The 18200-nt window shown below is 42.4% G+C and overlaps 1 protein-coding gene across 1 annotated transcript in view; it reads left to right on the top strand.

The window, feature by feature from the left end:
* Positions 1–18200, top strand: part of FAM81B (family with sequence similarity 81 member B) — a 29447-nt gene that overhangs the window by 2868 nt on the left and 8379 nt on the right. The window contains exons 2-5 of the mRNA XM_035099724.3: positions 762–832; positions 7640–7898; positions 12085–12203; positions 15842–15971. Coding sequence (XP_034955615.1) covers positions 789–832; positions 7640–7898; positions 12085–12203; positions 15842–15971 — 552 coding nt within the window. The 5' untranslated portion in view covers positions 762–788. The remainder of the gene's footprint in view (positions 1–761; positions 833–7639; positions 7899–12084; positions 12204–15841; positions 15972–18200) is intronic.

Below are 18200 nucleotides of genomic sequence, written 5' to 3'. Positions count from 1 at the left end.
GGATGATATTCCCAAAACTATTGAGATTCTGTCAGGATATTTAGCTGAGATTTTTTAAAGTCAAATTTTAAACTACTTAACCGTTATTTAATCGTGGCTATTGAGTATTTTGGGACCCAGGTGGCGCTGTGGTTAAACCACTGAGCCTAGGGCTTGCTGATCAGAAGGTCAGCGGTTCGAATCCCTGTGACAGGGTGAGCTCCCGTTGCTTGGTCCCAGCTCCTGCCAACCTAGCAGTTCGAAAGCACGTCAAAATGCAAGTAGATAAATAGGAACCGCTACAGCGGGAAGGTAAATGGCGTTTCCATGTGCTGCTCTGGTTTGCCAGAAGCGGCTTTGTCATGCCGGCCACATGACCTGGAAGCTATACGCCGGCTTCCTCGGCCAATAATGCGAGATGAGCGCGCAACCCCAGAGTCGGTCACGACTGGACCTAATGGTCAAGGGTCCCTTTACCTTTACCTATTGAGTATTTTATGTTTTCAATATGTCTGGATTACCAAGGTTTTATGGATTTTTTTCTCTTTTATGATTTTATGTCTAAATTATGCCAATAAAGGCTGAATGAATTAATAACTGAGTGTATCTTCCATATATGAAAGCAAACTCTGTTTATGTGGACATTTGATTAACTGACACTGTTGGCATTTCTGCAAGCCATTTAGTAAATGGAGGTTATATTGCCCTATAAGTGGGCTGTAGTTGGTTTGATTAGTTCATCTGAAGCTCATGATTAATAATGTATTCTTGCCCTTGTAAAGGTCTTACAGATAATACTTCAAATAAAGATGTCAACAGAGAACACAACTGAGCCGATTAAACACCTTGACAAGTAAGTAATCTAGGATTTCCATCATTTAAGATACGATTCATTTGACATAAATTGTTAAGGCAAAAAGACTATGTGCTGATGTTCATCATTACTAAAAAATGTGACATTGCTAAGAGCTGTTGACAACATTCAATATGCAAAGTCTGTCTTTTGTTCATATTGCAGATATTTTCCTCAACTTTGTCAAAGTGTTTTAACTAGTTTAACAAATTCTTTATAAACAATGTTTTAACTAGTTTAACAAATTCTTTATAGAGGATTATTTATATCCCATTTTTCAGAATGGCTCACTTAAAAAGGAAAGAAACAAAAGTTCCATAAATATCTCAGTAGGTTCTGATATTCTTTTGGCAATGTGAGATACCATAGTAGAAATAAAAGGTGTTTTTTTTAAAAGTATAGCTGAACTAAAATTCGATTTTTTAAAGTCAAAGAAAACCCTCTTTTCAGGTTTTAAGAACAACCTTGAAGCATTCATGATGGCACAGCTAGCATGGTTCCTGATAAAAAGTAGTGAAAGCCAGAGAAAAACAGGCTGAGCTAAAAGTACAAACCTCACACATTTCCACAGGCTGCTGTTTCTCAGGAAGCAAGGTCATTGCTGTAGGTTATCATTTACATTCTTCTCAGACACAAATTTCACAAGGTCAGCAAGCATAAATAATTTATCCATGTTTCATGTATGGGTTCCTGCAACCAGTCACTCTGACACCTGCTGTCACACTTCTCATAAGAAATATAATTAGTACAAACACAGGTAGTAAGAGTAACCAGCATTTTCAAAAGGAATGAAGTATTGGCTAGTCTGGCTGTGTGTGGGTTCACTGTGTTTATATGATACAAGAATCTGATTTGGTTTCCATCTGTGAAAGACAGATCCCCTTTGCCCATGTTGGAGGAGACTCAGCTGCATTTATTTACTTCTGCTCTGGCAGGAAATCAGTGCTGGAAAAGAGAGATGCAACTATTTGGCAGAATTTTAGTGCTCTTGAAATCATGTCCTTCAGCCCATGGGATCTGCTTGGAATGAAGCAGTTAGGTGCATGTTGTAAGGCTCATGACATGGGCATTTCTAAGTCCAAATTATTTTTTATTTACATTTGTTGCCTCTAATGTTGCTGGCATCTGTCTGTCTCAAGAGACAATGGGGGTGAATTCAAACTTATTTTCATTCCACTTTTCAGATTTGAGCCTCAAACCAGTTGGGGATCTGTTGCTCTCTTTTGCCAAAAGAGGACATAGCAGTATTGCAGGTTGCCTCTTTGACGTGGTCCCACCTTACTCTGGCGCTGTCTCTAGGGTAGTTCAGTTGTGCTTGTTTGACAGAATCAGAGAAGTGTTTACAAAGTTTAGGCATGACTGTTCTAGCAGTGTTGATTCAAGGCTCTGTACTTCCTGCTTTGTGCTATGGGTTCTCGTTGGCTGGAGAAGGATCTTTCTCACCACCAGGGATTGATCTGTATTACAGTCAGCACTAAAGGTAAAAGGTGAAGGACCTCTGGACGGTTAAGTCCAGTCAACGGTGACTATGGAGTTGCGGCACGCATCTCGCTTTCAGGCTGAGGGAGCCGGCATTTGTTCACAGACAGCTTTCCAGGTCATGTGGCCAGCATGACTAAACCGCTTCTGGCCCAACCAAATGCCATGACGGAAACCAGAATGCATGGAAATGCCGTTTACCTTTCCGCTGCAGCGGTACCTATTTATCTACTTGCACTGGTGTGCTTTCGAACTACTAGGTTGGCAGGAGCTGGGACAGAGCAATGAGAGCTCACCCCATCACGATCGCCTGGTGACAGTCAGGTCCAGCTGATGCCAGTGGTCTGACCTTGGATGTCTCCAGGACACTCGCTATTTTGCCCAGGCTGTGATACGAACACAGCTCAAGCAGCCTTTGTCTGTTCTCATTCATGTTGCCAATACCAAAGTGGCCTGTGCAGTTGTCCCATGTGTGATGACCCCCCACAACTCTGGCATTGAAATCTTCCAGCAGGAATAGGTGTTTGCAGGCTGGGACTATCCAGACAGCCTGGTCTAGTTCCCTCTAGAACTGTATGTCAGAGCACATGGTGGGAGCCTAAATGCTCAAGATGTTAACCACAATAGAGGTGGTTGAGAGGCAGAAAGAGAGCAAGCATTCTGAGCCCTTAGTTGGTAGTTCTATCACAGACAGAAGGGAGTTCTTCACTGCGAAGCCCATGCTATGAACATGTGTTTCTTCTAGCTGCCCTCCTTACTAGAATAAGGTATAGTTATTCTCTAGGAGGCTGCCATTCAATGCAAGTCTGGTCTCCTATAAAGTGGCAACATCAATGTTGAGCGTTTTCTGCTCAGGGTCAATGATGGCTGACTTCCATGAGTCGTTAACCTGCACCAGGTTGATGGACAAGCCAAGATACATGGTCCTGACATTCCAGCTTGCTAGGCCCAAGATAGTTTATTTATTTACTCTGTTGCCTGGTGCAGTGGTTCAGTCTGCTTGTCAAGTTATACTCTAAACTACACATACCCATTGAAGCAGGTGGACAGTGGTGGGTCAGCACCGTATTGACCAGGGTCTGCCTGGCTTAAGACGGGCGTTAGCTGACCAGTGAGACACAATGATCTCTCTCCCACTGACAAAACAACCTGTAGTGCTGGTACCTTAGGCCCGTCTGGTTGAGCTTATAATTTGTAGCTGCTGCCTCCCACATTGTTTTTGCTGCATTAGCAGCACTGAAGCGACCTTTCCAGGGTGCAAGCCTGGGCAGTGTATATGGAAGCCCTGGGCTGCCCAGACGACAAGACCCCTTTCTAGGCCTCCCTGATGTAATCCAAAAGAGAAAAAAATAGTACATTTTACACCAACCTAGCTGCAGGAGTTGCTGGAAGGAGGCACAAAAGATGCCACCCAACTGCCTTAGGGACTCCACCCTGGAATTGTGTAGGGTTTACTCCTCTGCCTTTCCTTTTCCCAAAGATGTCCTGAATGGCAGCAGATAGAGATTATTTATCAGGGGTTACTCCCAAAGGCCTTCTCACAAATGAGTACTGTATAGGCAAAAGGCAGCAGAGGTTTAACGAGGCCCATCTGCTCCTCATTTCCCTCTACAGCATGTGCAGGTGCACTATGGATCTTGTCTGCTTGATCCACTGGAGCCTCTCTTCACATGCAGGGGATAACAAGTCCCTAACTCACTGAGAGTTTAAACCCATCAGCTGCCCACACCTGGTTTAGCTGACCAGTAAAAATCATTTCCCAGGGTGTGGCTGCTGTCACATGCTGACAGCTTCTAGGAGCCACAGGTGAGAGCTGAGTGTAGAGTGGGGACCAAAGGTGTATGGGGGGTGTCAGGGGAGGGGCAGTGAATCTGGTGGGGAGCATGTTTTGTGCTTCTTCTGGGGTAGTTTGCCCCCCCTTGCCCCCCCTCTGCACTCAGCTTCTGCCTCTAACAAATATGGGTGTAAATAATTTGTCTTATGGCAACTGGAACATGCTCTGATGAAACTGCTAGAGCAATTCAGTCTTCAGCCATTAAGATTCTGGAGCTGGAGCCAGAGATGGACACTCTATTCCATATGGACTAATCCCCTGAAAAATTAATGTGATTTGGCACGGCTACTGTCAATTTGAAGTCACGCCAGCAGACCGACTCTGCATTTTTATTACAGCTCCTAGCATTAATTGTTTCAGCTCAAGATCTGGACATAGCCCAAATGTCAAGGATGTTTTATAATGCTGTCAACGTATCAAGCCCAGGTGATCTAAAATTTGTAACACTACTTGTTGGAATGGCTTTTTTAAATGCATTTTTGGTAGACATTTTCAAAATAGTTTTCTATTCTAATTTTCAAGTATTTTCTTTAAGAAATTTCTAATACCTCTTGTTTTTAATTGTTAAGTAATAAATTCAAAGTCAGGGTTTGATCTTTCCAGCACCAGTGTGTAGCCCTCCCTTTTAAGTGTATCCTTTGCTAGAGGCAAGATAAGATATGCCAGTCCTTGTTCCAAAATCTGCTGAGCAACTCTTACCGGCAACGAGACCACTTTTTATTTGTGATCTCTCTTTGCCCACAATTTGCCTGGTTAGTTTATGAAGCCAGAAAGCAAGAGAGGCTGACTGTGTGTCACTTCTATTCCAATAATTGACAATGTCAGGGGACTCCACACACATACCCCCCCCCCCCGGAGGTACATGAGGAAACGTTATAGCTTTGTGGTAGAGCATCTGTTTCGTATGCAGGTGAGTCCCAGGTTCAATCCCTGGCATCTCCAGGAAGGACTGGGAGACATCACTGTCTGAAATCCTGGAAAGGCACTGACAGTCCATGTAGACAAAACTAAGGGCAAATCTACAATGGTTAGTTTAAACATTTAAAATATGTTATAAAAATGTGACACCAGAGGCTGCTGTAGAGCAGTGATCCGTCATCAGTATAAAATTGCATTGACAGCTATCTTACGTTTTTATTTTTCACAGCATTTTTACAATTGATGTAGATCCAGCCTAAGCTAACATGAACACTAGCAAAGCTCTGACTTCAATTGAGGCAGCTTCCTATATTCCTATGATGATGGCAGGCCAAAGTGGAGGGTGGGTGTCTTCAAAGTACCGTATTTTTCCATGTATAACATGCCCCCATGTTTTTGGGGAGTCAAATTTAAGAAAATGAGGGGAGATTGCCAAAAGTTGTTGAGCTTTTTTGGGGAGGATTGCCCAGGGTTCTTGAGCTTTTTTTCAGGGGGAAATACCCAAAATCACTAACCCGACTGACGAACACTGACAATTGCTCACATCACCAAAGCCAACATGCGTCTGCACGCTAACCAACAGCAGATGGCAATCGCAACCCCTATTGTCAAAGTGGCAGCCAATCCACAGCAGCCCTTGCCACAACAACCAATCACCCACCCAATTACCACAGCAGCAGCCAATCCAAAGCACCATTTGACGCAGCCACCAATCACCCAAAAAACCACCGCTTACAAGCTCGCAGCTGCAACCAATCAACCGTTCCCCCCCACGCACTATCCGTATATAAGACGACCCCCCCTTTTGACATTATTTTTGAGTAGAAAAACCTCATCTTATACACAGAAAAGTACAGTAATTTATATTATGTCTCTATCATGGTGAAGATACCTTGTAAATGAATGTGTTTAGTGCAGTATGTAAGGAAATAAAAACACATTTGGTTCCTATACTTTGTGCTCAAAGTTAACTCTCCTGGAACAGAAAAATGAAACGGCTCATAGCCATGAAATGCCAGGTTGCAAAATTAACTTTTTTTGGGGGGGGGGCAACTACAGCTTACCAACCGCAAGACCTAATCACAAGGATTTACTAATTCTTGATTAAATTTCTTTTTAATGCTGATTTGAAGCTCAGTGGGTCAGTTCATGCTGCCTGGTCTCCAATTCTGAACAGCTCGAGTTATTTCAAATTGCTCCCTTTTCAGACTACTCACATTGTATCCCTTTTAGAGGTAAGCATGCCATCAACCAAAACCATATAAAAAAGCAGAACATAAGAAGGTGCCTTAAGACTGACGGAATTGTACCTATTACAGTACATGATTTGCAGTATGGAACTGAAGTCCTACTAACATGTTAGGGCTCCATTCTTCTGTGTGAACAGAAGAAGACCACCATATTATATCACATGATATGGTATCTTGTGCTACCATATTTTCCTCTTAAAAGGCTGCCAGCGTTCCTGCAGCAGTTTTCTTACTACCTTTTAAGACCAGATGCACAGAATAATTGTACATGGTACTTGAAACCCGCCTTATTCTTTTGAATATTGAACCTTCTAATCCCATGTCTGTTTACTTGGGGCAGATTGCATGATCTTGCAGACCAAATATGATGGTTATATATAACAATATGTATGTAATTTACTTGTAGGACTGGCTTATCTCATATATGCTTCAATCTGCAGAACTGGCACTGTTACACATGCCACATAATTATTATTTTTTCTACACTTGTATGAAATCAGTCTTTTGGGGTGGCAGCCAGGGGCATTCCAAGGTGGGGAGGGCTGTCCGCTCCAGGTGCCATTCCAAAGGGGGGTGACAAAATGCCAACACTTGATTGGCGGCATTCCCCCCTAGAACGCACACCACATCCCTGTGGGTGACGCGCCACACCCCCTGGGACAAGCGCTGCTCCAGGTACCGGAGCAGCTTGCTTCGCCTCTGGTGGCAGCACCTACATTTTGGAAATCTTTGCCTATTCACATCAGGCTTTCGCTGGACTCGTTCCAGTGCCTCCTTAAACACTTCTGGTTTGGTACTGTTGACATATTTCAAAAAGTAAAAGCCAGGACACCCCGAATTATTTTTTTGGTTTTTTTTTACAAAAACGCCAATGTCTAAGATCCAGGACAAAGTGCCGCCTTTCGTCAATTCCACCTTTGAAATCCCAGTAATGTCCGGGGTAAATGTCTGGATGTATGGCAGCCCTAGTTTAGGCAAGCCTATCCAAACATGAAGAGGTTACGTGTGTTTTAATATGTTTTCAGCTTATTGTTGATTTTAAGTTTCTGAATGATTTCAAATATGTTTTTAAACATTATGTTCTTTAAAATTTTAATGTTTCATTTTATTTTACTGTAAACTGCTTATTTAGATCCAAGCATTGTATAAATTTTGTTAAAAAGATAGGTATGAAGTGAGGGGGGGGGAGAGAGAGAGAGGAATTACAACAACCTGAATACACTTTACGGTACCTTTCTTATTTTACAAGGTTGTCACAGCTGGGCATTCTAATGCCTTACCTTTAACTCAATAACCTTTTAACTGATTCGGTTACTTGTTGGACAGGAGTCAGAGCCAGCCTTTCCTGCCTACGATTCCGCATGTTTCTGGAAGCAGAGTGCATTCCCTTGAAGACCGGCTGTCCAACCAGGAGAGGACCACAGCTGTCCTCCTGGATCAGGCCTTTCGGATCAAAGATGGCCTTGTTTCTTACCTTCACGGAAATAAAGGCATTCAGCAAGGGGAGACAGCAGCACGCCAGCTACTGGAGAACCACATACAGACGATCACAAGCATAGTTAAAAAGCTGAGCCACGACATAGAGGTACCACCACCGCAGTCATGTTTGGCATTGCCGGCAATTTGTTAAAGCTCTGGTTTATTCAGTAGCTATGTTGTGTTCAGCTCCAGACGGGTTTACTTATTAAGTTACTTATAAAATATGCATATCTTTGTTCCCCCCAGGAGGCAGCAAGTCTAGCCAGCTAGCTGCCAACACCTGCTTTTTGCACTGACTCCTGAATGCAAATTACTTGGGAGCAATGATCACCATTAGGACAGGGGGAGCATTAAAGGACAGATTCTGACTTGTTGCTCAGATACATCTCTTACCCCCAAACTAGGGAAAAGAGGGATTTGGGTAGAAGAACTTTGATTCCCGTTCCCCCATAATATTGCAGAATTTGGCTGTTGCTTATAATATATATTCAGAAAGGGTACATGCAGGCTTTAAGATCTATGTACAGTCGTACCTTGGTTCTCGAACGGAATCTATTCCGGAAGTCCGTTCGACTTCCGAAAACATTCGGAAACCAAGGTGCGGCTTCCAATTGGCTGCAGGAGCTTCCTGCACTCAATTGGAAGCCGTGTCAGACATTCACCTTCCAAAAACATTTGCAAACCAGAGCACTCACTTCCGGGTTTGCGGCGTTCGGGAGCCAAAGCGTTTGAATCACCAAGGTACGAATGTACTACTGTGGTACCTCTACTTACGAATAACTCTACTTACGAATGTTTCTACTTACGAACGGAGCTCCGTCCGCCATCTTGGATGCGGTTTAGATAGGATTTTTTCTACTTACGAATTTTTAGATAGGGTTGCTTCAACTTATGAATTTTTCTCCCAATCCATTCCTATGGGATTCGACTTAAAAAAAATTTCGACTTACAAATGTGCGTTAAATTCGTAAGTAGAGGTACCACTGTAGTTTATCTTCAAAGGCATTTTCAGCTGAGTATCCAGAAAGGTAATTTTGACTCTCTTTTCTTTGCACTTTGGCCCCTGGAATTCAGAGACGGTGTCATCATTTTGATTCTTTCTCCATGCTTAAGGGATAGGTGATGATTCTCCAAAGCACCTAGACCAGAGCTTTCCAAACCTTTCATGTTGGTGACACACTTTTCAGACATGCATCATTTCGTGCAACACAGTAATTCAATTTTATTAGCAAACCAGAGGTTAAACTAACCCCTTTCCAGCCCCGGGAGGGAGCGCTGGGAGAGTTCACGCGACACACCTACACACTGCAGCCAAGACACTAACGTGTTGCGACACACAGTTTGTAAAGCTCTGACTTAGACTCTATCCTTCCTGAAACATTTTAGGGCCCTTGTGTCTTTGCCCCATAACAATAATCCAGGAAGCATTCCCTGGTACAGCTCAAACACTGGAGTAACACCAACAAGACACCCCCATCCCCAGAGCTTAAAAATTTAGAGGTGGCAGAATTATGGACTACAGCCTTTCAAATTGCAGGTGGGGAATATTTCTCCATACTCTATTGATGAAAAAAGCTCCCTATATGTACTATATGTTTCTGGACCTTTCTCAAAAAATTTTTAGGATTCTACAGCCAGCTTCCCTCATACCTTATGTTTTGCTTACAGATTATTGTGGTTTTCCCTTCTTCCATGCTTGGAACTTGGCGTTAATTGGGGGGGGGGGTCAGGTAGTTGCAGTCCCCCACCCCACCCTCTTGAGTCAAGACATTTATTTTACCCACACACAAACTTAGCATTTAAAAAACCGTCATAATAATGAAATACTTCCTGGCACAAAGGTTGTTTTTAATTGGCCTCTTTTGCACTGGAAGAAGAGACTGCCATAATAACCATGAATAATTAGGGTCTTGGCAGAGGTGGCCACCAGGGAGACGGTAAGCTAAGAACCCTATTCTCAGAGTCATAGCAACTATACTGATGGAAGCATTAATAATATTCCACATGAGGAAGTAAATTGAGAAGAGTCATAAAGCCACGATGGATTTCTTTGCTTAGCAAGTAGCAGGACAAACCAATCAGCACTTCCATGTTATATAAAATAACAAAACCATTAGGAGGAGAGACACATTCTAATAGAGTATTTCAAATTATGGGGAGATTCAGCATAATTAAAAATGTTTTAAAAGAGTACTTAAACATTGTTGTTTCAGTTATATTCATGAAATAATAATGAATCACTTAGAACAAAGTTGAAGGCAGACAAGGAGAGAATGTTCCCTCTATTCCCACACTCTCATGAATTCTCAGAATTAACAGCAGTTTTATAGTGGAGTAGGAGAGCTGGGGGGAAAATCACATCTGGCAACGAATGTGCCCCTTTGGTTTCAGATAGTACATGGGTAGACAAGTCTAAAAAGCCCAGGACACAAATTTTCATGACCCTCTAGCAGCTATGGTGGCTCATTTACCAGAGGCAATGTATTTTGCATTAACTCTGGAAGTTTTTACTAGATTCTGACCAAACTAAGCCTCCTAGAGGAAAATAAATACCAGGATTACACCCCCCCCCCCAAAAAAAATCATAGAACCATAGAATTGGAAGGTATCCCCAAAGGTCATCTAGCCCAGCCCCTGCAAATATGATCATAAAACCTTCATCCCACCCTTATTTCATTTAACAGCATCAAACATGAAAGAAAATACAATACTCAGAGTGTACTTCCTGTTTCAGAGAGAGAAACACCCCTCTCACTGTTTATAGCTCTCATGATTCACACCATCACTTAAGAAAATAAACAAACAAACAAACAAACAGTCTAATCTGGGCCTGAGTGTTACATATAATCGAATGCCAGAGTATCAGCCACAGTAACAAATGTACTGTGTGAACAATACAGGGGGAAACATTGTGTCCTGGGCTTTTCAGACTGGTCTACCCATGTACTATCCTGGAACCAAAGTGGCACATTGATGGCCAGGTGTGAAATATTTTGGCATTATTTTCAGCTCTCCCACCCCACTATTAGCATTTAGTCCTTAGGTGGAGAACTTGTGGCACAGACAGCACCAGTTTTGCGATATTCTTAGGCAGCCTGCAGCCTGGATATGTTATGCCTTCCCTGTTGACAGCTAACAGCAATATATTTCTTAAAATTTAAGTTACAGAGCAGCTCTAGAGGTACACACTATCGTCCAATTATTGCATAACAGAAGCCATGGTTTCCTGCTATCGGAATGAACTGTGGTGAGCCTTGTACTCACATGCTCCCCCTCCCCTTTCATTGTCATGGAGAATGGAAATACAGTGGTACCTCGGGTTAAGAACTTAATTTGTTCTGGAGGTCCGTTCTTAACCTGAAACTGTTCTTAGCCTGAGGTACCATTTTAGCTAATGGGGCCTCCCGCTGCCGCCCAATTTCTGTTCTCATCCTGAAGCAAAGTTCTTAACCTGAGGTACTATTTCTGGGTTAGCGGAGTCTGTAACCTGAAGCATCTGTAACCTCAAGCGTCTGTAACCCGATGTACCATTGTAATGGTTTGTCTAAAGTTGATTTGTTAAAAGAAGCCAGGATAAATTTCAGAGCCTGGGTTGCTCAGGGCCCATACAACTCTGATTCATATGGTGAGGAAATGATGATTTCCCCTTCCATCTGAACCAGACCAAATGTCTTGCCATTAGGGAGATGGGTGGGAAGAACGTAGCGTGGTTTCAAGGAACAAACTGCTCTACACTTTCATTATTCAGCTGCCACTATGCTGTCAGACCCGGTAGTTTATTCATCCATTGGATTGTTTGGTTTAGAGGCCTGTTGACTTGCCAGGGAAAATACAAATAATGTGATTAGGGCCTTAGGAAACTTCCCCATCTCAAGATTCTATATTGAATGTCGGCAATATGGATAAAAAATGTACAGTATACACAAACACAGGCAGATATTGGAAGCTTTGACAGTGTAGGACTGTCAACTTCCAAAGGTACCACCAGGTCTGAGGAACGTGATAATCTCTAAGGTAAAGGAATTGCCTTAGCCCATTGAAAAATGTAAACCAGTACAGACTCAGTTGCTCTTTAGCTTCCAATGTAAAGTCCCCCATTTTAAGTAATACCAGCAGTTTGTGTGTTTGTATAACACGTGTTTTTAAGTTGTGAACCACCACCCTGCAATCTTCAGATGACGGGTGGTATACAAATTTAATAAATAATAATAAAAGCAACAACAAAAATTTGTGTACAACAATAAACTGAACACGTATTGGTACAGCCCTTTACAATTCTGCTAAAATTATAGGTTCTGGAGAGGCAAATAAAATCAAGAGATGATGCAACATCAGGAACTAACTTTGCTATGCAGAGTCTAGACCATAAACACTTGCAGGGAGTTGGAGATCTACGTGGAAGAGTGGCTAGGTAAGTCTGACATACTCTATTAAGGGAAACCTACCTCAACAATATTTGCACCTTGTCTCACATTTACAACATCCTGGGCTGGAGACCCAAATACCTGAAGGAGCAGCACTAGTTTTATCATCATACCTGCGCCTTCAGATTTTTGGAAGAGGCCCTTCTCTGTGTTCCACTGTGGGGAGAGATGCATTGTGTGGCAACACAAGAACCTTCTCCATACAAACACCCCAGTCCTAAAACGGCGTGTCCTTAAACAAAGCACATTACAATAACAAAACTATGTGTTACATTTAATGTGTGGTTTGCCACCTTCTCTCTATGAACTGTGTGGTGGTGGATGGAGGCTGATCCAAATCAGAATTGGTGCTGGTGGCATAGGGAACTACTTTTCACCAGCGCTGTGGGCCTGATGAAAATTGCTCCCCTCAGCACCATTTGCTCTGAACAGGGAGCTGCTACTTGCCCAAAAGAACCTTCTCTCCTGGGGCAAATAGCAGCTTCGGCATGCAGTGGCAATGATCAGTATCACAGCAGCTGGGGGAAGTGTAGATCCCGTTCCACTGCCATGGTGCTGAAACACGTAGGCCACTGCTGGCTGCTGCTTTTTTAAGGGGGCGACACAAGTGATTTAATGTAGTTTTGAAGTTTTCCTCTAATACCTTGGTTTTATAATCGAAGAATCCCATTTGTAGAATGCTGAACTGGCGCCTCTTAAGTTCAAAGCTGAATTGTTCTGTACATATTGTTGCACATCATCCCAATTTCTGAGCAGTGAGAAATTCCAGGGATTCCAGGATCTTACCCAGGACTTGTGTTTCCTTTTGGAAGTGGCACACAGCAAAGACTGTGGAGTCTTCAAGATATATGGTTTATTTACACATACCGGTATATACCACCTGAGCCTATGATGGAGGGGTTCACAGCATGAACACCCCAAAACCGTCTTGTTTCTCCCACAGCTACAGCCTTGGGTTCAAACAGAAGGATCTCACATGGAGCCTATTTCCTCCACCCCAAACTCATAATACTGTGTTAAATTTTGGTATAAATATTGCCTCATTAATTAAACTCACGCAGTGAGAGGCAGTGGCGAATGGAGCCGCTTGGCTGCCCAGGGTGGCAAACGCGGAGACGCCCCCCGGGGACGGGGTGTCGTGACGCATGTGTCGTGATGTCATGGCACATGACGCACATGTCAGGACGAACGGCGGTGCATGGAGTGCGGTGCATGCTGCTGCTGGCGCACGACGGCCCATAATGGGCTGCCGCACGAGAGCAGTAGCCAGTAATGGGCTGCTGCTCGCGGGGCACCCAGCATGGACCACATATGTCTGTACAGCGCATGTGGGCAGAGGAGAGGGGCGGGGAGGGGCGCCCCAAGTGGAGCCCCCCAGTGGAGCCTGGGTAGGCCCACCCCCCCCCCGCTACGCTCCTGGTGAGAGGATTGATAAAAATAGGATTCTTAACATGAGCACAAACTGGAAATAGGGATATGGGGTAAGTTACAATGGTGCTGCCTTGCAGGTGGTTACTGGGGTTAAAATAGACTGGAATTGGAAAGAGGCTTTTGGACAGAAACTACAGGAATTGCACTTTCAAGCTTTTATCCTTGGGACTAAATCTGTCTTCACTATCACAGAAGCTGTCTTGATTTCACAAACTCCTTAGTCACAAGAGTCAAACAAAAGAAATTATTTATTGGCCTTGGAATGGTATTGGTGGGTCAGCTTTGTGTAGATCGAGTACACAAATATTAAGCAACGTAGGAAAACGTGTGGTCGATGAAACTGAATTACCATTCAATACTTTTGCACAGATATCCCTACCCATCTGCCACAAGATCACCCCTTTCAGAGTAGTTATTGAACTTGGCCTGCATATTGAATAGTGTCTCAAAGAGTGTGCATTATATTCTGGCCTTAAGGTTGGCACTGAAACACCGTCTTAGGAACTGTAGGGGATAAACAATTTAAAATGTGCCACTTTCCTATATAATTAACAGAGCAAGTAGTGATCTAAATAATTAGTGTTAGTTCCCTGGTTTATTTTATTAAAGTAAGGCCAATTTATTCCACCTTTTTGTGAGAGTGAGATGAGCGAGCACAAATCTCTAGGCTCAGCACAACCTCCTGACATTCCGGCAATAAAGGCTGGCTTTAGTAGCTGTATTTAAGCAGTCAATTTTCAATGAGTAATTGCTCTTAGATTAAGCTATAGTACAAGGCAATGATTTATACCGCATTATGAGCACTTTTTGCATATTGCTTGTTACTAGTGTTATCTTAGGGAAACGTTGAGCTAGCCTAATTTGAAATACTGGAAAACCTCTAGTACAAAAGCTGTTACTGTGCTTGCTTAGGACCTGTCTCTACACGTCTAAAAGCTACAATTCTTCATCAGCAAAGATTGACAGGTCAGAGTGTACCAAGTCTGTTTTCTGCAAACAGCCTGAGCTAGCAAGGCAAACAGACTTGGTACACTCTGACCTGTGAATCTTTGCTGACAAAGAATTGTTGAAACAGGGCCTTGTCCTGATTTTTACTGGAATTTATTTGCCTACTATACTGGGATTGATTCCTATTTGAACTCTTCATTACACAAATTAAACCTTGTGAAGATATATTTGAAATCCATTTTTCTTCTGGCCTGAGTTCTTGCTATTTACTGTTTATTTCTGGACTTTACCAAGAACTCCAATTTCTCCTGCATCCAGCAAGGCACAAGAACCCAGTTTTCCCCAGTGCCAAACCAAAACCAAAACCTAGGCTGCCATCTTACCTGGAAATATGCCCCATTAAACACAGAGACTTTCTTCTGAGTGGACATGTACATAGCATTGTGCTGTAAGTTAATGATACAGTAAATTCTTAATAAGCACCTGTACTTTACCTCCTGTAGAGCAATATGCATCCACCAGGAAAAAAAATGCATCCTTGCTGCTATGAAAAACAGAAGGAGAAACTATGAAGCCGCCAAGGATTAGAAAATAAGAGTAAACTAGGAAAAGTGCAATAAGGGATGGGTGTGCCGGCATCTCTTTAGGATCCCATGGATTCCAATTTCCTTGTATCCAAACAACTCATTTTTGAATCATAGCAATTATTCACCCATTGGCTAAAAGCACTGGTAGGCAGGAACAGCCAGGCTGCCTCATTTCACAGAAATTTCTTAGGGTATCTACATGTTTTGCTTCTTAACTTTCTAAGAGGGCTATAGACTTATTTTTTTATCTTAAAAAAGAAAGCTCAGCCTCTTGGTTCTGTGCCCGGGAGCACAAATGATGTCCTCCATATTTGCAACCCTTGATGTTGCCTAACAAAATAACATGAACATGGAAACCAATGCTATTGTGCAGACCGGGTGTTACAGCAACTGATCTGGTTAACATTTTGCACCAGTGTAGTTTCAAGATACTCTTCAAAGGCAGCCTCAAATAGAATGAATTGATTGGAGGGGGTGTCTTTAGGTAAGAGTCAAAGAGCTAAGTGCATGGTGTATGGATTCTGCCTTATGGAGGAAAGTTAAAGGTTTGGGTCGATGCACTTCTAAGTGAGAGATGGTGTCAGGAATTGATGGGGCTGTGGGAATTTTGGGGCCCTGTTAACACTACTTTGCATTGTGTCATCTACCTTTGCTTCCAGATGTGATGCCAGCATTGCAAAACTCTCTGGAGATATAAATATCATCAGGCATGAGATCTCAAAACAAGAGAAAGAAATTCATGCAATCAAGTCTACTGTAGAAAATTATGCTAATAATTTGGAGTTGAAGGTGAGTCAAACTGTGGTTAGTGTTACCTATGGTTTGTTTAAAAGAATCCATTGGATTGTTAATACAGTAATAAATATTGCAAGAGGTAGTACTTCTTCAGTACTGAAAACTGAACACTGTATAAAGGTGTATAAACTTATTAACATTAATAGAATGGAGTTGTAAGATTACACAGTTTTTTCCAGGTTGTTGTTGGTTGTTGTTTTTTTAAAAAAAGATTGAAATCCCAAAATAATTTTAGATTTAATCTTACAGGAGCCCGATTTTCAGTGTTTTGTGCATTTGAGGCTCATGCTTGGGGTCAAAAGCTCAGTCTGGGAATGTCTATATTAATAGGACAAAATTGTTTGTGAACACAGAGAAGAGGCAACTTGCCCTTCCAACCAGCATATAGATTAAGCTTTAGGAAAAGGTTTTGTGGCGACACAACCTGAAAGAAATAACTTTGGGAGAACAGTGCTCTGTTTTATTAATGCTATAATTCACGTAAGTGTCCTAAAATTATGTAAAAACCTTATTTACAGGTATATGCTTCTGTTTGGTGTTTTGATTTACCTATGTGTGAATCCCTTCAGAGACACTTAATAAAGACCTTTTGATAAACAAAATAATGTAAGAATCATACAAAAAAAATAAAGACAGAAAAGTTGCATAAGCCTGCCTGGAAACCCTCTCTGTAAATCTCTGATATGTGAAATCTGGGTGCGGTTAGCAAGTGATGAAGACAGAGCATTTTCTTGTTCACTTCAGTTCCACAGCAGCTCTCTCTCAAAGAAGCTGGCACTCGGGAACTGAAATTTACAGCCCTTTGCAACACAAAAACATCAACAAGCAAGGAACTTGCTGAGGAAAGCCACAATTCATTTTTAAACTTTAAAGGGAACCTTACTACTGTACTAACCTGCTCTGAGGCATTCAGGGCCTTACAGAAAGGAGGCAAAAAGGCAGCGTCCAAACTGTTCTGAGGTAATGAGCTGGGTGCTCATAAAGGTGACTGCTGCCAGCTGCCTCAACTCTGCCACTGAGCATGTGGAGACTTATTACAGTAATATACAACAGTGGATTACACTTTCATATCAATAAGGAGATATGCTATTGCTTGCTAGCTCTACCTGTTTTGACATATATAGGTCTGTAACCCAAAACCAGCGTCAGCACCAGGCACCCTTCAGCATTAGACAGGGCCCACCACTGCTGGTGCCTCCCCTGGATTTCCACCCACCCAACTTACTGAGTGATAGACAGCCCAAAGCTTCCCACAGAGCATCAACAATTGTATCACTCAAGGGAATTGTGAGAAATTAATAGTAGTTGGTTTAGGCATTCACCGCTGTTACCAGGTAAAGCCACATTCATGGTGGCCTCTCAACATAGGAGCGGGGTGGGGGTTTCCCATAGAGGGCACTTTGCCAAGAGCCTCCTTACACCTGGAGTCAGTCCTGATCACTGAGAAATACCCTGGAGGTTGTGGGCTCTCCTTCACTAGAGGATTTTAAGCAGAGGTTGGATGGCCACCTGTCTTTAGCTGAGATTCCTGCATTCCAGGAGGTTGCACAAAGTGACCCTCTAGGTCCCTTTCAGCTCTATAATTCTGTCGTTCTTTGACAAGTATGTAAGATAAAGACTGTTGACATATCCTTATTGTAAGATGTGGTCAAAGGCATGTTTCAAAACTGTCTTCCTCTTGGCAGAAAATGATGCTTCCACAATCCAAGTAAAATAGAATAAATCCATACCATTAATCTCATATACCAGAATACCAAAGAATGTAAAAACAAAGTTAGTCTTTTCCTATGGAGAGACACCAAGCAGGGGGGGAAATGACAAATAAAAGCTCAACAGGAAAAGAGCTTAGCTACACATCCAGAAATAATCACGATACAGCCCTCCCTGGATAACAAGCAAGTTCAGAATGCAAAACAGAGTATTAACAGCTAACACTAAAAATCTCACACACTTTGTCCCTTCAAAAGTACTAAACTGGCTTTGTTCATTCATGGCCTGCAGTTAATTGTAGAGCAGTTGTACCTCAGGATACATTTCCCAAATATAAAACTGATTTTTCCTCAATATTATCTAAGTACCCTTATGTACTCTTCAACTATATCATGACCCTAACATTTTAGTCAGTTATAACTGCTCCTGAAAGCCACACTAAATTCACTCGGTTTTAAGAGTTGTCTATACACATAATTCAATCAGAGGAATTCTGCTGGGTACTAAATTATT

This window comes from Zootoca vivipara, chromosome 10 (assembly GCF_965207765.1).
Source record: "Zootoca vivipara chromosome 10, rZooViv2.hap1.1, whole genome shotgun sequence".
Taxonomy (NCBI): Eukaryota; Metazoa; Chordata; class Lepidosauria; order Squamata; family Lacertidae; genus Zootoca; species Zootoca vivipara.
This window is presented reverse-complemented; position numbering and strand designations above follow the sequence as displayed.